This window comes from Hyperolius riggenbachi, chromosome 3, assembly GCF_040937935.1.
Source record: "Hyperolius riggenbachi isolate aHypRig1 chromosome 3, aHypRig1.pri, whole genome shotgun sequence".
In the NCBI taxonomy this organism is placed as follows: Eukaryota; Metazoa; Chordata; class Amphibia; order Anura; family Hyperoliidae; genus Hyperolius; species Hyperolius riggenbachi.
The window spans coordinates 196,004,402-196,025,936 of NC_090648.1; the positions used below are offsets into that span (position 1 = coordinate 196,004,402).

The 21,535-nt window shown below is 42.4% G+C and overlaps 1 protein-coding gene across 3 annotated transcripts in view; it reads left to right on the plus strand.

Moving 5' to 3' along the window:
- The window catches only part of CGNL1 (cingulin like 1), a 150,892-nt gene that overhangs the window by 40,396 nt on the left and 88,961 nt on the right, over positions 1-21,535 (plus strand). For all 3 annotated transcript variants that reach the window (XM_068275513.1, XM_068275515.1, XM_068275514.1), the window contains exons 3-4: positions 12,620-12,714; positions 19,901-19,994. In XM_068275513.1, coding sequence (XP_068131614.1) covers positions 12,620-12,714; positions 19,901-19,994 — 189 coding nt within the window. The remainder of the gene's footprint in view (positions 1-12,619; positions 12,715-19,900; positions 19,995-21,535) is intronic.

A 21,535-nucleotide genomic window follows, 5' to 3' on the forward strand; every position in this document is an offset into this window, starting at 1 on the left:
TCTCTGGGAATTGGCAGGTATCATCTTTTGCCATGAGTACACATAGCCCCCTATATAGTCCTGGGAGTCTCGTTGGAATTTGGAACGTTTAGTTTCCTCAATAGCTTTAGTATGGGTAGCTATTTTCTTGGACAACTGGTCCACAAATATTTGCATTTCTTCTGCTGGTAAAATTGCAGTAAGTTGAGTAAGGATATCTAAGCTTTTCTTTTCCAAAACCGGAAGCTCCTGGTGAATCCTTTCAATGGTAAGGATCATTGTATCAAATGCAGCTTTGTTCCATATCCTTTCAAAAATGGAGCAAAATGTGGGATCATTCCCAAAGAGCATTGGTGATACTTGAGAGCGTACTGCTCGTGGAATTCTTCTGCTCCGACAATATTCTGCCAGTGTCCTAGCATGCATGTCTAGCTCAACCCATTTTTTCTTGGTATTCTCCAAATCTCTCTTTAGCGGTTTCACATCAGGTGTCTGCAAAAAAGTGTTGGCTTCACCAGCCTTTGCCAGAACTCTGGCCGCATGTTCCTCCGTAAAACAAAAAGTATCTGGTAAGCCTCCAGATCCATGGTCCCCATTGGTGCTCATCCTCTGCGGTGCGATCCAGTAATCAGCCCAAGTGATAAAAAGAGTGGCACTCAATTACATGGGACAGGGGTGCCCAAGCCTCAACGGATCCTCACACCTTCAGATCCCGATCAAGTATTCACAGGGATGGAGGCTGGCACATCCAAGAATAAAAAGCTCTTTTATTGAAACATCAAGTTTAAAATCTGTGGTAATACAGCGACAGCCCGCTGTTTCAGGTCTCCAGCCTTTCTTCAAGCTGTTTCAACCACACATTGGAGATCAAGTGTCATCATATTTATAATGCCCACCCTCAATCACATCCAATCATTTTGAATTCCAAGTAGCCAATCCGTTTACCTGTACAGACTCGTGGACCTGATGGAAGACTGCAGCCCTTTCCCAGGGAAACACCCACTTCACTGTCCAAGCCTGGGCGCCGTGGCACCTTAAAGGTGATGTCATAGGCATTGCTTTATTGATGCATGTGCTTACATTTCATACCTCATATCTTGTGGTCTGAACAGGGCCAAATTTCTGAACAGGCCACAAAGGCCCGGGTTTTGGGTGGCTTCTGCCCCAGGGGGTGGCTTGACATGGAAAATTGGTTAGTGCACATGGAAGAGCATCTGATGCATATGGGAGAGGAGGCTTCAAATGGTAAAGGGAGGCTGCAAAATAGGAGCAACACATGGAAGAGGGGGCTGCTGCCTAAGGAAGCTGTACATGAAAGAAAGAGGCTGCTGTACATGGATTTTACACATAGTAGTGGGGGCTGCTTATGGAATTGGAGGGACCTGCGGCATAGGAAAGGGAAACTGGAATAAAGTGGGCTTTGAATGGAGAGAGTATAAATGTGGCCTTAGCTCTGAATGCAGTGTGGGAAAATGTTCTTGAATCTTGATTTTGAAATGAGTGCATTATTTCTGCTGATGCAACATTTTGCTGTTGTGTACACTAAGAATGCAATAACTATTGCATGTGGCTTTTATAAATAGAAATAAGCCTTATAAGTTTACTATAGATTTAAGTTAACCTATTCTGTGTTTACAAAAGGATTGACTGATTCAACAGGCCCTTTTTCAACAGGTTGAATAAAAAACTCTGTGTTCATTCTATGCTCATGAATTTCATTTATCTTCCTGAGGCTAAAAAACAATAATATATATATTTTTTTAATCTCAGGTAAGCACACATTTTTAACAAAAAAATAAATAAATACATAAAAAACTAAACATTAAATGAATAAATCAATCAAAATAAAAATGACACCTTTGAAAAAAGTTTTAGGTTAATTTAATGCCCAATTATGCACATAAATGATACTGTTCCAGTGCAGGGTCCCGCTTCATCTTCTGGCCCTGCTTTTGGCCTTGGATGAGGGCATCCGGACTGGGCATGTGACGGTAAGGGTGCATGGCTTTTTTTCTTCTATGGACGAGTGATTTGTTGTACTGGGCTTGCCTGAACCTTACTCCTGCATGCTCAGACCAGGAATCCGGCTAGAAATGTTCTGTTAACAAGCTTTTGTCATAAAGATTTAGAGGGACCTTGCTCTGAAACAGTGGGCTGTAGGAAGACCCAGGTAGCCTCTAGAGACTTCCCACTACATATAGAGGTGATTATTACAACTATTCACCAATAAAGAGCTAATTCAGCTACTGGAGGATGGTCTCATGTGAGCCTCTTAGATCCAGGGGCCCTGGTGCGGTTGCAACCTCAGCACCCCTCTTGCTATGCCACTGATTTGGGGAAATAAATTTCCTTTCTACTGTAAAAGATTAGTCACAGCGTGATAACCTTTATGGACAAAAATAATTTATTCGTTCCAATTTATGGAAATCTTAAAAGAAAATGAAGTTTACAAACTGGTTGCAGTGTGCAGGGAGTAGTGACACTGTTAAGTTAAGCCTTGGTGTTTACTATATAGGGAGAGCTGCCTCCTGCAGTCTAATCACAGCTGCTGAGAAAAAAATAATTTGAAAATTTGATCTGGCTAAACAAGCACAGGAACACAGAGCAGTGGATTTCTTCAGCGACTATATTGTGTACTGTGCAAGAATTCCGGTCCTCTTTAAACTATTTCATGCAGAAACTGGCTTGAGATATGAGTTGCACAAATGCACTAGGGTAGTCACAATACATATGTTCCTTTCACGGTTATCACAAGAAGGTGAAAAGTATTGAGGTTTTGTTGTAGATGTTGAGACAAAATTAGTCTTTTAAGACTGTATTTTATTCTAAACAAGATCAAGTGTGCAGTGGGGTTAAAGGACTACTATTGCGAAAAAGTAGGCAGTTAATATCTGACAGAACTGACAGTTTTTAGGACAGCCCATCTCCTCATGGGGATTCTCAGGGTTTTATTTGTTTTTAACAGTCTAACTGACAAAATAGTGTGCAAGTGATTAGGGAGGCTGGCTGGTATCTTACTATTTTGGCAGTTAAACTGCTGTTCAGGAAATGCTGTTGAAAACAAAGAAAACCCTGAGAATCTACCATGAAGAGATGGACTGGCCCAAAACCTGTCGGTTCTGTCAGATTTTAACTGGCAACTTTTTTCACGATAGTGGTCCTTTAAAGCAGGAGGATTAGCCATACTATGCCAGGGAAAAAACACATATATACAGTAAGTAGATAAATACTTGATCTACTTACATAACACATGTATTGTACTGTCCACATTTGATTTCAGTGAATTTTATATAGTAAATGAAGAGAATTCTGTTCCTGGTGGGAACCATGTCTTTTGCCCTCAGTTGAGGCTAAATCCTGATGTCATTTCTGCCCTTTACTTTTTTTTCCTTTCTCCTCCAATTGCTGAGTCACCTCAGCTTTGCTTGTAAACACAAGTGAGCAGAGGATCATGTTTGAGATAAGCAGCTAGGCAGGGAAATAAAGAGAAGAGGAGGAATATATTATAGATAAAAAGAACCCACAGCATGCAACTGTTTGGCACTGGCTACTAAAGGGCCAGTGCTTCTAAATTATGTGATAACTCCAAATCATAGCAGCAGAAAAAGTTTTGAAAGTTTTGAATGCAGGATTAGCATCTTTATCACTTAATACACTCAGGCCAGTTGATGTTGAAATTTGACTTTTATGGTGACAATCCCGCTTTAAAGAATTAATCACTATCCAATCTCTTTCTGATCAAGGAGTGTTTGATTGGCTTACCATATCAGGTCATATTCAATATTCAGTTGAATGTATGTGTAGACATTATGGGTGGAGTGTAGCCATAGTGTGAAGGCACTTCACTTCTTGACATGGAAAAGCCCATGTTCCACCCACTTAGAATCAATTCAGCTGAGCCTGTGATAGTTCTGTAGCCACTGAATGAGTTAAATGTATCTTTCATTACTTTGCTCTCAATATGTGACTGCAAAGATAAAGCTATAATAGAAAGACTGATTCCATTCCTGTGGAGAAGCCAGGAGGGCTCTGCTAATGGAAACTGGCACATAATGGCTGATAATCCACAGGGTTCTGTGTATTTCTGCAATTGAACTATCTAATGAAAGTCAATCTTCCGTCTGCAAAAAACATTGATTGATTTTGTAATCAGTACAATGTGCAGAAGCAGGGGCTGAATGCATAGATAATCATTTGCTGACTTTGTTACCGCAAAAAGATGCAATATATAGTTTACTTTAGCTGCAGAGGAAATAACTTATTTTGAAACGCATGAACTTAGTATATACACATATATAGTTATGGTATAATTATAGTAAAATTACATAAATATCTTAAACTCCTAATCAGGCAATGAACATTAGTTGCTATAAATGATGTGTAGGCAACAAATTGCCAATAAAAGTGTTCAGTGTCTGATTATCAACAAGTTCACTATCATAAATTGTGCACAATAGTGAACTTGTTGACTTGTTTAAGATATTTACCGTATGTAATTTTACTATAATTATACCATAACTTAAGACTGGTGATCCACATATTGTGTAATATATGGGGGCCTTTATGTGATCTTGTAGTTCAATAAAGATATGTTTATTTTTTGATCATATATGCATTTGGATCATTTATTTTGAATATACTATCAGGTCCATCTCTTGTAGAGGGTACTTTTTCTTGAATAGTTTAGGTTTACATGAAAACCCTGCAGTTATGGAGCTGTGATTATTATGCTCGCATGTATGTGTAAAGTTTTGTACTATTTTGCATTCTGCGTTTGTAAATGTATTCTGTTCTAGTCTGTTGCATTCCCAATGCTTAGTTTGTATATTACTGCTGTCTGTACAAAAAACAAAGCAGATGACTAACTCTATAAAAAACAGTAACATTGCAGATGACTAACCAATGTGCTATAAATGCATTTTCGAGAATTTAATTTTTTTCTGAAATCATGCTTTCTGGGAGTGGCAGTGCTTTGCTTATGAAGGTGGAATCTGTGTACTCAAAACTCAAAGCAGGGAACACAAAACCTGACAGAACTTATCATTCCTCCAATAATCATGGCATTTACTGAAGGCGTAGGGTCAATATGTAGTGGCCTGAGAATAGAAGGTGGGCGGGAATCAATGCCAATATACTTTTCACATTAATTTAGTGAAAATTGTGTTAAATTAAATTTTTGAGCGAAAATGGCTGCAAAAATAAGTTTTTTTTGCGGTAAAAATATCATTTTTTTCGTGGTATAATATCGACTTAAAACGTGAAAATTCTAACTATTTTCACAAAAATGTTCTTGAAATCAAAAATAGCATTTTTGATGCAAAAATGACTGGTAAAAATTCACAAGCAACACCGGCGGGAATCTGTGGGTCACATCAGCAGTGAGATTGGAATTTACAGCACTGTCGCTCCAGTCACAGAGTACTGTATGGGGGCGAGAACTCAGTCCCTTCTCTGTTAATGGCATAAATGTGTTCTGGGGTTCTGCTCTTTGGTCAAGACATTAGGTGGACAGAGCACTGAGCTGCGGTACAATGTCTTACCATTTACTTTGAACATGGAAACTTCTCAAGCTCTACGGTATAATGAATTTGTATCCGTCCAGAAAATGACATGATCCAGACATTCCATTATGTGGAACGCCTCCATTCTTTAACTGTAGCCCCCTGCTTTACCTGTTATCTTACTTATCACCAAAATGCATTTTGCCATTAGCAGATGAGAGAGTTTACGTTTTCATGTCCCCAAATTTGCTGCCTGAAGTCGCAGTGCCCAGACAACAAGTTTGCCATTGTTGTCAGCAGTCATCTTGGTCAAGCAGGCTGTAACATGAAGTATACAACTTCAACTTTTAAAACTTCGATGAAGTTTTTTGGTGATCTGCACAGTTTGAGTTTTTCAATGTTTCTACTTTTTTTGTTTACTAATTTCCTTGACTGCCAGATAGTGTATCTGAGCTGTCTTGTACTGAATGTATCTCGGGGGTAGTTTGTTCACTCTGGATTCTGGTTTATGATATCTATCAATATTCTTTTTAGGGCTGGAGAACATCTATTATTTTATCTAATGGAACCAGTGTACAAGTACAATAAAGCTGGGCTTACAGTACATTTGTTAGATGAGGTAACCGATTGATATGTACCTGATATGGATCATTTACCATCTTTCTACAATGCATCCCTTCGTATTAGATCAGATCTTAGCAGAGGTCAAACCTTTCATCATTCTCCCCACCACATCTGCAAGCTTTGTACCTCTCATTGCAATACAAAGCCCAATCTCCCACAGAATATCTTTTCCCCAAAATTTTTGATCAGCAGAGCCATGAAAAATGTATCAATTTACCTCCTTTTTTGGGGAAAATTTGTATTAGGTTCTATTTTTTTTAATGAAATCTGTCTAATCTATTATTAATGTGTTATGGTATAGTGAATGGACATCTTAATGTGTGTGTTCCACATCTAAATATAGTAAATTAATGTGTGATTTAGCAATGGGACATCCCTTGTTATAAAATGTTTTGGCTTGACTTGGTGAATTTGACATCATGAGGAATATTAATAGAAAGGTCAGGAATTTATGGAAGTCCTGGTTAGTGGGATTGATTTTTTTTCTTTATTATCAAGACACCCGAAAAATAGAGGAAGTGGCATGCATATTGTTGCATTGTAAAAAAAAGATAACAGGCTCCCAAGTAGGATACAATAAATAGAAAGCATTAAAACATGGAGGGAGCTAACACCAGCTAATTCAGATAATTTACTATATGAAATTGTAAGGATCGGTGTCAGCAAACAGAGAGAATCTGATTATTGGTGATCTGCAGAATCACCAATAATACGAGTGTAACTAACCTCCGGACACCTAATACAGTAAATGACAAATAACGACAATAATAATTCACAAGATCGTGGAAATATCCACCACACGGCAATTCCTCAGAGGTGTGGTTACCTCTGAATGGGAACCCCGTGTGTGAGATCCTCAAACCAGGCAAAGAGAGGAATCTCGGCCTCTGGCAGTAATCGTCTGCTAGGGCAGGTGTAATGATCGGTGTTAGTAAACAGAGAGAATCTGATCATTAGTGATCTGCAGTATCACCAATAATGCAGATGTCACCTGATTATTGATGATCTGCAGAATCACCAATAATGCAAGTGCAACTAACCTCTGGATACCGTAGCAGAAAGAATAACAATCAACAATGTACAATATACAAAACTGTGGAAATATCCACCACACGGCGATTCCTCAGAGATGTGGTTACCTCTGAATGGGAACCCCGTGTGTGAGATCCTCAGTCCAGGCAAAGAGAGGAATCTCAGCCTCTAGCAGTAATCGTCTGATAGGGCAGGCGTCTCGGAGATGCAAGCCTCAGAGATAGCCCTACAGTGGGAGACGTTCCACTGAAGGGAGAAAGGTCAGACGAGCAAAGGTTCGGCAACAGAGAAGGCGCAACAGTACAAGAACAGAAGGCTGATTCAGAGTCCGTTTAACAGGCAGGGTCGGCAACTAAGAATCAGATAGGCAAAGGTACAAAATCGAAAAGAGGAAAGAGTAGTCAGGGATAGCCAAAGTCAAGACACAGATAAATATGCAATACAATCCTAAACTGAGGTGTGATGTCCTTGATATCAGCACCCGGGAACTGAGCTAAGGTCTGAGCGTTTACACCTAAGTAATCACGACAGCAGACAGTGAGCAAATGACATCTGTGGGCTTAAATGCAGAAGCCCACTTCCATCAGCCCGCCCAGGGGGCTGGAACTGAAGTCAGCATGTGATTGGCTGGCTGAGGTCAGCTGATCGCCGGATCAGCTGACCCGTCTTCTCAAACAATAATTATCCTGCCGCCTCGCACGTGTGCGCATGACCCTCTGCCTCTGAATCTCAGAGAGGCCAGGTCCCCGGTCAGTGCACGCCTGCACACGGAAGTCCGCCGGCTGAGTAGCGGGACTCGCCGCCATACCATCAGGCGCGGCGGTGAGTGCCCTGCTCTGCGCCGGCGGCTCCGTATGGGACTCGGAAACCGCCGGCTGGGAAGCGGAGGCCGCCGCCATGCTGCCCTGCGCGGCGGCGGCTCTGCTATTCTTCACAGCAGGCGTCTCGGAGAGGCAAGCCTCAGAGATAACCCTACAGTGGGAGACGTTCCACTGAAGGGAGAAAGGTCAGACAAGCAGAGGTTCGGCAACAGAGAAGGCGGCAGCAGTACAGTAACGGAAGGTTGATTCAGAGTCGGTAAACAGGCAGAGTCGGCAACTTGAATCAGATAGGCAGAAGTACAAGAGCGATCAGAGTAAAGAGTAGTCAGGGATAGCCAGAGTCAAAACACAGGTAAATATACAAATACAATCCTAATCTAAGGTGTGACATCCTTGGTATCAACACCTAGGAAACTGGACTAAGGTCTGAGCGCTAACATGAATTTATTCACGACAGCAGACGAGGAGCAACTGATACCTGGCTCCTTATATGCTGGGAGCGCATCTGTAGCACCACCCAGCCGCCCAGCCAATCCAATAGCTAGTTGGAGTCAGCTGACCGGCAAGTCAGCTGACTCCCCATCTATCTGCATAAAGGTCCTGCCGCCGGGCGCGCGCACGCGTAATGCGTGCCCTGTTTGCAGCCGAAGGACCTGTGTGTAGCAGCGAGGCGGGGACCGCCGCCGGCTGACACGTGGAGACGGCGTCCACGCAGCTCTCCGCCACGGCGGTATCCCTGCCGGATGTTACAGTACTCCCCCTTGAGGAGTGGACTCCGGACACCTCCTACATGGTTTCTCAGGATGTAACTGATGAAACCTCTTCCTTAATTTCTTAGCATGCATGCAATCCTCTGGTACCCAAGATCTGTCCTCCACACCATACCCCTTCCAATGGACCAGATACTGCACAGAATTCTGTACCAGCCGGGAATCCAAAATTTCCCCAACCTCGTACTCTGTCTGGCTTCAATAAAAAAAGGGGACAAGCCCGTTGAAGAGCTTTTCAGGTTATTGTGTGCAAACTCTGCAAAGGGTAAAAACTTAACCCATTCAGTTTGCGCATCTGCCACATAGCATCTGAGGAATTGTTCCAGTGCCTGATTAACCCTTTCGGTCTGCCCGTTGGTCCGTGGGTGATACCCAGATGAAAAGGACAGGTTCATACCCAAACTACGGCAAAAGGCCCTCCAAAACTTCGATACAAATTGGACTCCTCTATCAGACACCACATCATCCGGAATACCATGTAACCGGAAGATGTGTTGTACGAAGAGATCTGCTAACTCTTGAGCTGAAGGAAATCCTTTAAGAGGAACAAAATGGGCCATCTTGCTGAACCTGTCTACGATCACCCATATAACAGTCATACCCTCGGACCTGGGGAGCTCGCCGACAAAGTCCATGGACAGGTAGGTCCATGGTTCACTTGGCATTGGCAAGAATTGTAGGGTACCCACTGGAGCCTGGCGAGAAGGTTTGCTCCTGGCACACACCACACACTCTCTGACAATTTCCTTGCAATCAGAGGCCAATGAAGGCCACCAAACACACCTCGTGAGTAGATCCAGAGTGCGGGTGACCCCAGGGTGACCTGCGTTCTTATGGGCATGGAACAGCTGCATGATCTGTAAACGGAACGGAAGTGGAACAAAGAGAACCCCTTCTGGTTTCCCTTCCGGGGTATCTAGCTGGTGAGCAGCTATTGTGACTGCCCAATCCTCCCAGGTCTCAATGGCCTCTAGCACCACCTTGTGAGGTAAAATGCTCTCGGGAAGTGCCGGCTGTGCTGTCTCAGGCTCTAAACATCTGGAGAGAGTGTCTGCTTTGACGTTCTTAGAACCTGGAGTGTACGTGATGACAAATCTGAAGCGCGAGAAGAATAAGGACCAGCGGGCCTGTCGAGGAGTAAGCCTCTTGGCCCCCTCAATGTACTCCAAGTTCTTATGGTCAGTATATACAATAATGGTGTGTTCTGCACCTTCAAGCCAATGACGCCATTCCTGGAAGGCTAGCTTGATGGCCAGGAGTTCCCTGTTGCCCACATTGTGTCCAATGCACAACTGGGACATCACAGTTTTCAGCGCAGGCATCTCAAATTTTTTTTTTTTTAAACAAAATACAGCTATTGCAATGGTGTAATAGCTGGTGGCAGACTGGCAGCAGAATATTTGTTCTGTATGGACCCTGGTGGTGGGTAGAGATCTCTGTTGTAGAGCTGGTGGTGGCCTGCTCATCCACCATCAGCTCCATTACAGGCTTGGCGTCTTTCTCCTCCAATGTGTGCTGATGACCCTGCTGGAAAATGGCCGCTACATGCTGCTGCACCTCTGCACTGTGACTCCCCTTAACAGCTGGGCGCCCAGTGCGTTCACGGCCAGTGGCTAGCGACGGAATGGACACTGACGTGGCAGAACTGCCGACGGTGGCGGAAATGCTGCTCCCTCTCCTCTTGCCCTTGCTTTTCATGCTGCCCCTCCCACGGCTGCCATTGCCAGCAGACATAGTACAACTGTAAGGATCGGTGTCAGCAAACAGAGAGAATCTGATTATTGGTGATCTGCAGTATCGCCAATAATACAGATGTCACCTGATTATTGATGATCTGCAGAATCACCAATAATACGAGTGTAACTAACCCCCGGACACCTAATACAGTAAATGACAAATAACGACAATAATAATTCACAAGATCGTGGAAATATCCACCACACGGCAATTCCTCAGAGGTGTGGTTACCTCTCACTGGGAACCCCGTGTGTGAGATCCTCAAACCAGGCAAAGAGAGGAATCTCGGCCCCTGGCAGTAATCGTCTGCTAGGGCAGGCGTCTCGGAGTGGCAAGCCTCAGAGATAATCCTACAGTGGGAGACGTTCCACTGAAGGGAGAAAGGTCAGACAAGCAGAGGTTCGGCAACAGAGAAGGCGGCAGCAGTACAGTAACGGAAGGCTGATTTAGAGTCGGTAAACAGGCAGGGTCGGCAACTTGAATCAGATAAGCAGAAGTACAAGAGCGATTAGAGTAAAGAGTAGTCAGGGATAGCCAGAGTCAAAACACAGGTAAATAATCTAAGGTGTGACGTCCTTGGTATCAACACCTAGGAAACTGGACTAAGGTCTGAGCGCTAACACGAATGTATTCACGACAGCAGACGAGGAGCAACTGATACCTGGCTCCTTATATGCTGGGAGTACATCTGTAGCGCCACCCAGCCGCCCAGCCAATCCAATAGCTAGTTGGAGTCAGCTGACCGGCAAGTCAGCTGACTCCCCGTCTAGCTGCATAAAAGTCCTGCTGCCGGGCGCGTGCACGCGTAATGCGTGCCCTGTTTGCAGCCGAAGGACCTGTGTGTAGCAGCGAGGCGGGGACCGCCGCCGGCTGACACGTGGAGACGGCGTCCACGCCGCTCTCCGCCGCGGCGGTATCCCCGCCGGCTGTTACAGAAATATGGCTAATTTTGATGGCCTGCTTCATCATCCTGCAAAGCAAGTTGTGCTTAATGGACTTCTGTGATGAAAAATTGTAAAAAAAATGACAATTTAAAATGCATGTGTACTCATACCAGGATAGGGGTGTATCAATAACCTCTCAGGCCCTCAAGCAAATTTGTCATGAGGGTACCTTATACCACTCCTTCCCCCCTGCTTGTGACCTTTCTCCCCCCACCCCACCCTTCTTTCACTACCTTGAAGTGTAAGCACCAGTGAAATATTTACCTGGTCCAGTTTTGTGTCTGCTCTCCTTTTCTTACCGAAAGCCACTCACTTTATGCTGCATGCCTGGCTCACAGTGTATGTTGTGTGAAGCACTGCTGCACTTACTCTGAAACAGGCTGTATACATGTTAGATTGATGTGGCTCTGTGACTTTATTAACTACAGGCTCACTGTACACCACAGTTCTGGATGTGCAGCCTTGCTTTCAGGGGCATAAAGAGATGTTTTGCATATCCAGGAGTGATGCACTGTGGGAAACCACAGTTGCTCCCTTAAAGCTGAATTGTTGCGAACACCTTCTGTTTTAAGTAGGCAAAATAAAATTTAGCTCTGCAGAAGAAGGAAGAGAGGCCGGCCCATTACTGGGGGCTGCAGGAGCTGTTGTTATGCCACTGTACTAGTCTAAACTAGGTTATCTAGTGTAAAATGCACTATAAACAACTATTTTTAACCCAAGATCCTCCTTCTCCTCTACACCATAAAAAACTGCATCACTGGTTTAAGCACGCTAGGTTATTGTTTATATTAAAGAGATTTTTTTTCTGATGAGCATCAGACTTTGTGTTGACTAGTCTTAAATACGATGCTGGACGGTTCTCAAAATGTCCCTGAAAACACACAATAAATGTGACATTTAATGCAGTTTTAAAGGGTGAAATGACACAGAGCACATATATTAATATATTAAGGTAAATAAATGAAAGATGCAAGGATTCCGTTGTTTATACCTCTTGAAGACATCACAGTTTTCCCAACCCTTTGATGTGGCCAAACTAAGCTGGTGGACCGGGTAAGGATCCAGAAGAGATTCAGTTTATCAGCAACTATCCAAAATAGAAACAGCTGTTTTATTGTTTATCCACACCTTACCAACTATAAGGATTTATGGCCTCTGGTAAATTTGAAATGTATTCAGTAACATTGTTTTGCTTTTTTAATATATTTTAGGTGACACCAGACCTTTTGAAGGGCCAGCAGAAACTTTCACAAGAGACCAATGAAGAGACTGCAAAACAGATACTGTTTAACTACTTAAAAGAGGGGTTAGTAGCATGGCTTTATATCATTTATAATCCATTGATATAACAGTGGTTGTCTTTCAGTTATTTTTGAATAATGCATTATTTATACAGGCACAGCTAACACTGTGGATATCTTGTTTGAGATGAACTGATGGACGGGATGATGTACTGTGATATGTATAACTAGCTTTTCTCTTTGCTTCTACTGTCCGTATTTTATCTAGAGTAGTTGTGTATTTTAAAGTATCGGTTCTTGAAGCTGAAGAGCCATTGCGCTAAATCCCACCAAGCAGTGGCGTAGCTAAGGAGCCATGGCCCCCGTTGCAAGTTTTACATTGGACCTCTGCAAGCACTCTATACATAACAATTGATATGGCGCACCAAAACCTGCCAAGGACATGATCGGGAGCAGTTTGTGATTATTGCTATTTAAAGCATTTATAGAAGTGATTATTACCAGCACAGGACCAATAGAGAGCTAATACTGTGGTTGAGGGAGGACCCCTCTTTCCCAAGTGCCATGGTGTGGTCGCAACCTCTGCACCCCCTATTGCTACGCCACTTCCACCAAGAACATTTTCTGCCTGGTGTAGTGTGTTGGTTCTGGCTTCCATGGGTTTCCCTCGTGTGCTCTGGTGTACTCCCATTTTCCAAAAACATATTGGTAGAATAAGGCTAGGTTTACATTATGTCCTTTGGCAGACAGTTCTTCACAACGGGCTACAGCAGTCAAACAATCAATCTGAACCTAGACTAATTTGATCTGTCCAAGCTCGCCCTACACTGTGTGTGTTGGTATGTGTGCATTGTTGAATAGGGTTAGAAGCTCCTTTTGTTATCTGTTACGTTCTTTGTCACCATCTAGCAGAATTATGCATACTTTTAGTACCGATAGGAAGTAAAGAGATCTCTACTAAAGGGATAGACAGAGTCACAAATAAAACCATATTTGTAGAATGGGGAAAAGTTAGAAAGCCTCACGTAGTTATTGATGTACCTCATGTCCTCATTTCTTCTGCATGAAACTGACCACTAACACTAGCCAATTCAATACTATTCATTCCATATAATTAAAACGATCGGATTGTACAGTGAGTTCTTCAGCAGGCCAGTTGGAAAGGTCAGTTGGCTGATAATGCGGTTGTTAAAGTGTAACTCCAGTGAAAATAATGTACTAAATTACAATAATAATGTATAAATGATTTAGTCAGTGTTTGCCCATTGTAAAATATTTTAAATCCCTGATTTATATTCTGACATTTATCACACGGTGACATTTTTACTGCTGGCAAGTGGTGTAGCTGCTGCTTGCTGTTTTGGCAGTTTGAAACAGCTGTAAACAGCTATTTCCCACAATGCAACAGGGTTCACAGACAGGAAACTGCCAAGAGTACGTACTCAGAATTTCTTTATGGGAGGGGTTTCACTACAATATCAGCCATACAGCTCCCCCTGATGGTCTGTTTGTGAAAAGTAATAGATTTCTCATGTAAAAGGGGGTATCAGCTACTGATTGGGATAAAGTTTAATTCTTGGTCGGAGTTTCTCTTTAAACAATTAAACGTGTTCTGCACATGTATATGTGCAGCCAACTTACCAATGTTTACAGGAACCCACACAAATCTGGTGGAGTTAATTGAATGTTGGGGAATATGGTAATAATCAAATGGGGGATTTGCACTGGAAAAAAAAAATTGATATGCTCATCTAAATGTATATAGTCGTATTGCTGTATAGGAAAAAAAATGTGTTACCACAGGCCATGTGTAGATAATTAGAAAACTGTGAAGTTACTTTGGATAGGGGTGAATAGTGTAATAGGAGAGGCTCTGCATAAGGCAGACTTGTACTAGGAGGTTATAAAAACTGCCATTGCTGACCTCTAAAAAGTGTTGCTTGGCTAACAAGCTGATCTGATGTCTTCAAAAGATTCTGCGCTACACACCTGCTATATGCATGCAGAAACAGCATTTCAGTTAGGCCTGCCACACATTATATATTTTTTAATTGATTAGTAGTTAGATTCAATAAAAAAAATCAGAAGGATGCAGAGTTACAAAAATTGGCTTTAAATTTTAATTTGTGAAAATAAGCAAAGTAAAAATTTGACTTTACTATATATAAAAAAAGCTAAATACTAATGCTAAATAAAGAAAATAGTCCTACATGTAGCAAAGTCACAGAGGTAGCAACATTTTAAATGATATACTTTTGAATGCCATTTTCAACATATAGTGAGTAGAAGAGGTTTAAAGAAGAGCTGTCAGCCATACTATCTCAGAAAAAAAACCAAATATATAAGTAGATAAATACTTGCTCTACTTACATAACAGATGTATTGCACTGTCCACGTTTTGATTTGAGTGATTTTTCTACAGTAAAAAAACAGAAAAGCCTTCTTAGCATTTCTCATTTTAACTGTGGCTATTTTGAAGCCAATCATGATGTAATTTCCTCCCTTACTCTCCTCTGCCTGATTTTCCCGCCCTTCACTATACAAAGTGCATTGTCTCAGCATGAGAAATTTTGGCCAATCAGAGAGGAACAGACGTGTGGGAGGGAAAAAGGAGTAAAAAAGGCTTCAGCCAATCAGGCTGCATTAGTCAAGTCTGAGGGGAAGTACAGAAGCAAAAAAGGACAACCCAGCATGTCCTGCAACTTCCTTTTTGTGTTCCAAATTTTGTGTGTACCAAATAAGAGTCAGGTAAACTGGGGAATGACCATTTATCAACAAGAAAAGTAATAGTGATGTTAACTTATGGATTGCCTGGTTAGCATCCTAATTACTTGTTTACCAGATAAAAATAAAGAATTGATTTTTTATTTTATGCCCGACAGTTACTCTTTAAAAATTGCACACTACAGTAATTGTCTGGTGTGGAATGACCTATATTTGATGTTTTGAGCTACAGTGGTCATTCAGCTCCCACCCATCATCTCTCAGTGTAGCCCTGTTTACATAGTGCCCCCTATTTTCCTAACACATAGTGATGCAGGAGAATGAGGAAGAGTAGCCCAGAACATGTTCAGTACTTTAGTAAAATGCTATCATTTTGGAAGGAAAAACAATGAAAACGGGTATTGCAGTTATGTGCTTGTTGCTAGGGTGCATTTTGTATTAGACTTTGCTTTAAATCACAGTATAGCTAAATATGCAGCTATATCCGTCAGGCAGAAGCAGTCAAGTGCTAAACAAGAAGGAACAGTAGCGAGAGAGTATACCTGCTAAAACCAGTGGCCCACATAGCCATGCAGTGCACGTATACATGTGCTGGATATCAGCATCCACCTGGGATATGTTTCTTTATGTAGAGCAAATCAAACAACTCAGTGCAGGGAAGAGTAGAAGGCTGGCTCAAAGAACAATTCCAGGCTGTGGGCAGATTGAGTGTAATCTGCCTGTGATTATGAAGATTGCTAATTGTTCAGATCTTCTGTCTACACAATGCCAGGTGGTTAGCGTGCACACAGACCCCCTGTCTTTTGTTAAATAATCACAGTAAGAATAAAAATGGGTTGATTACAATAAGCTGAGGCACAATCTGCAGTTATAATAGAGATGAAATAAACTCATTCAGTTCAGTGATTTAAGCAATAGCAGTCAGTTCTTGATAGACTAGTATGGCAGACTATGCCTGGTAGACACCACCTGGGTAAGTTAATTGACTCATTTGATAATGCCAGTGTAGCTTGTGGTAGGTGTATGTATGCATATAGCAGGCTTTCAGTTAACAGGAGCAGCCCAGTTTGCACACTGTGGACCTGATAAACTATGGTAAGTCATATCTAAAAAATATATGCAATCGTGCAGCTGTGACTTGGATTTATTAAAAATGGACTGATTCTCAGTAGCCAAGGTTGGGACCCCGTGTCTGTTCATTTCTGTTATAAATTCAGGAGGACCATCTGAATTAATACAAAACAAAAAAAATTGCTCTGCAGTTACTCACAAAATTGCAGTCCTATGACTGTTGTTTCATTAACCTATAAGCTTTCTTAAAGAGAACCTGAGATGATGATAAAGGTTATTTATACTTACCTAGGGCTTGCTCCAGCCTCATGAGGTGCATGGGCTCCCTCGCCATCCTCTCTGGCTGCTCCGTTGTCATCTAATCAGCCCCGGTAATGTGGCCAACCGGGCTCTTCTGCACATGCGTGGCTTGGCCACGCATGCACCCTTGGTCGCACTCCCACAGCCGGGAGTGTTGTGTACCTGCTCAATAGTACTGTGCAGGTGCAGAACGCTCCTGAGCACGATAGCATGAAGGGGGTGTGATTTCTCAACTGGCCCATGAGATGCAAGGGAGCCCACGCACCTCATGGGACTGGAGGAAGCCCCAGGTAAGTATATATATAGCCTTTATCTTCATCTCAGGTACCCTTTAAAGGACAATTGTAATGAGAGGGATACGGAGGCTGCCATATGTATTTTCTTTTAAACAATACAAGTTGTCTGGCTGCTGATCCTCTGCCTCTAATACTTTTAGCCATAGACCCTGAACAAGCATGCAGCAGATCAGGTGTTTTTGACACTACTGTCAGATCTGACAAGATTAGCTGCATGCTTGTTTCTGGTGTGATTCAGACAGTACTGCAGTCAAATATACCAACAGGACTGCCAGGCAACTGGTATTGTTTAACAGGAAATGAATATGGCAGCCTCCATATCCCTCTCGTTACAGTTGTCCTTTAACTATGGTCAGATATGCCCTAATTTAACATTGCAAACCATCTGCTAAATCCATTGTTCTTCAGTGCTTGAGCAATTAAGGTACATTGTAATGCTCTCTGATGAAGTGTTCATATTTACTTGCACACATACAGTCTTCAGGGGAACATCTTACCCCACTTATTGCAGCCCAGTGTTTTAGTAAGAGAAATATTATTAAAGCCTGAATATGGAGTAGTAATGCTGAGAAATGTTTGCAGGTAAGTATAAGTAGATGTCTAGGAAAATGAGTTTGACAAGGATCAAGTTGAGATGGCCAAATTACTGGTTCAGATGATTTCCAGAGAACCTACTAAAAGTGGTCCAAAGAAGGCCAACTAGTGACCCTGCACATAGGGAGTATAAGGCTATCCCATGTGATCGTACATGAGCTGCTGTAGCACTAGTTGCTGGAAAAACTTAATAGCGGGACATGAGAAAGATATCAGAACACACAGCAGCTTGCTACATGGCCTAATTTCCCATGCCAAAGCCTCCATTGGATGTGCTGAAAAAACAAATATCTATGGCATGTGCTGGGTCAGTTGTGCTTTCGTAGTCCACATGTGGCTCACACTAATAAATGAATAAATTTGGCTTGATATTTTTGCCAATCAGTGTCTATTGCAAGGCTTATGGCCATCATGATTCCAAATTTCTACTTGGTTCTGCCAGGATTATGTTAAGTACTCATTCACACCAGTTATTAGTGCAGTCAAATGTCTATCACCTGTGGATTCCCCTACTGGCTGATAAGCATGCTGACTGGGAGATGGCAGAGATATGGGTGGGAGGGTCACTGCTGGCACACTAGCGGAGACAATGGCTTAAGATGTTTGGGGAGGTCCACAGCTGTCATGCAGCGCAGGAGCACAAGTCAACTGCATCTGTGTGAACCGAGCAGAAATGCCTGCAGAGTACTCATTTTATCTCTCCGTGTGGATTGAGCCTACCACAGCTGTTGTAGTGAAGTTCTCATTGGAAGTGTTAAATGAGTATAATACACTGGGAAGGGGGGGAGGTGTCAGTGGGAATTTTCACTGGGACCTGAGGCTCGGTTACTTTAATGGTCTCATTAGAGTGTTTGGGGTGAAAACCAGACTGAGCTTGAACAAAGAGAGAGTAAGTACCGTATTTTTCGGCATATAAGACGCTCCGGCATATAAGACGCACCTAAGTTTGGAGGGCAAAAATTAGGGAAAAAAAATAACTAAACCTAGGTGCGTCTGCAATGCAGGGGCATCTATCTTATGAACCTTTCACCTCCTAAAACTTTCTCTAACCTACTCTATCTACACTACACTATCCCCTGCTGCCCTACCAATTAAGCTACATAGCAATTCACTACACAACACTGCACTAGCACACCACTTCAATACACTTCACTACACTATCCTGCACTAACACACCACACCACTTCAATACACTTCACTACACGATTACTGCACTAACACAACACACCACTTCAATACACTTCACTATACTATCCTGCACTAACACAACACACCACTTCAATACACTTCACAACACTATCCTGCACTAACACAACACACCACTTCAATACACTTCACAACACTATCCTGCACTAACATAACACGCCACTTCAATTCACTTCACTACACTATACTAACACTACAACACCATCAATACTACACCTGATCCTGCCGCGGCGCTCCTTTCCCCCTTCTCTTCAGCTGCGATCCTCTTCTCCCTCTGGAAGTCAAGTTCAGTGAAGCTGCCGCCGCCGCTGGGTCCTCTGTTCCTCCTGTGATGAAAATAAAGATAGGTACATCAGCGGCATGTTACCGATAGTTTATGCGCATCCGAAATCCCCTTCCATGCACCTCACGGAAAGCCGCCCCCTGCCGCTACCCGCTGGGTCCTTCTCGCTGGCCACCTCCTTCCCCGTCTTCACTGCACGTGCGCCGTGTCATGCATGACGTCACGCATGACGCGGCGCACGTGCAGTGAAGACCGGGAAGGAGGCGGCCAGCAAGAAGGACCCAGCGTGTAGCGGCAGGGGGCGGCTTTCCGTGAGGTGCATGGAAGGGGATTTCGGATGCGCATAAACTATCGGTAACATGCCGCTGATGTACCTATCTTTATTTTCATCACAGGAGGAATAGAGGACCCAGCGGCGGCAGCAGCTTCACCGAACTTGACTTCCAGAGGGAGAAGAGGATCGCAGCTGGAGAGAAGGGGGAAAGGAGCGCCGCGGCAGGACGGGTAAGAGCTTCCCTGCGCACTCTGCACCCATTTTTTTTGTATCTTTGGCATATAAGACGCACCCACTCCCCCCCCCCCCTCCCCCGTTTAGGGGAAGAAAAAGTGCGTCTTATATGCCGAAAAATACGGTAGGTTGTTAACCAGGTCTGAATAAACTTGTTGATCAAGCAGGCTTGATGAGAAGAGAAACATAGAACCCATCCCTAGAGAAAGCTTAAGGATTCACAGATAGTTTTTAATTTATTATCAATTATAATTCATTCTGTATTTCAGAAGTCAAGATAATGATGATGCAACAAAAAGAAAGGTCAACTTGGTTTTTGAAAAGATTCAGACGTTAAAATCCAGAGCATCTAGCAATATGCAGGTAAATTGCCAAAGTTTCTATAAATTCTATTTACTCTATACATACTTGGTGATAAGAACTTCTTTACAGCATAGTTTTCCTGTCCTTAATAACCTTTTCATTGCTTTATGATTTCCTGTTGTTGTAGTTTAATCATTGCGATGCTTTACCTTTACAGTACAAGGTCAATAGAAATCCACTTAATTATTACAAAATGATGTTTTGCTTTTATGAAATGCTAACAATGAAATAAAGAGCATTGATTAGCCCTCACACCCTGCTGAATGGCTTGATTTCACTATTTTAATAGCAGACATATGATTTTATTACTTGTGCTGTGACTTAAATGGTGAAAGAGATCAGTTTTTAGCAATGATAAGAATATTGCGTGCTGGTTCTACAACACAAATCTCACCAACGGCGCATGGAATTCCATTAGGGTGAATCTAATGGAGCACAAATATGTGACTGCTCAGAGAGCTTTTAAGTATGGAAGCATGCCTTTTATTAATCCAAATCTCATGACTGCCTTCTGCAGATTAAATACAGCATTCCTTAGAACATGCAGGCTAATGCATGCAATAGGCAGTGGGCACCTAATATTAGCTTCAATTTACCATATGGGTTTTACACTTTGTAACTGAACTGCACTGCCGCCTTTCTTGTATCGGTGTTATATGTTTGCATATATTTCATGCAAACTTTCGCTCCATGGCAGAAATAAAAATAAAAAATAAAATGGCCTCATTCTCCAAAACAGAGAAACTACATTTAAATACTTTCTCCAGGCATTTGTTTTTTGCCTGGATGCCCCTTCCGTTTCCCATTAGTGTATCAGGTTCATATTAAATAGTTCAGGCTGAATTCATACTGTGCACGTTGTATAACACACACGTTATAATGTTTATGAACTGCAATGGAGACTGGACATAGACCTTTTTTTACCCTTATCTTCTTATTTTTTTGGTTTAGCACTCAAATACATTTTCCAGAAAGTATTAAGTTTTAGATATAAAAGTTTTATATTTAATTAGAACTCCAACTAAGTCCAAGAAAGGTCTCATGGTGCAGTGCACAGAAGATAGCTCCATAGAGAACAACATATACGAGTCCAGAATTTGGCACTTTGCCATTATAAAAATGTGTCTATTGCAACAATAAGGCAATGTTTTGAAAACAGATAACAACCTGGCAGTGGTACTATCCTTTTTTTCACTAACCAACAATAAACATATTTAGCTGATGGCGCCTTAAAGAGACTCCGTAACAAAAATTGCATCCTGTTTTTTATCATCCTACAAGTTCAAAAAGCTATTCTAATGTGTTCTGGCTTACTGCAGCACTTTATACTATCACTGTCTCTGTAATAAATCAATGTATCTTTCCCCTGTCAGACTTGTCGGCCTGTGTCTGGAAGGCTGCTAAGTTCTTCAGTGTTGTGGTTCTGCTATGAACTCCCCCTTCCAGGCCCCTCTATGCACACTGCCTGTGTGTTATTTAGGATTAGAGCAGCTTCTCTCTTCTCTCTTATCTTTTACAAGCTGGATAAATCGTCCTCTGAG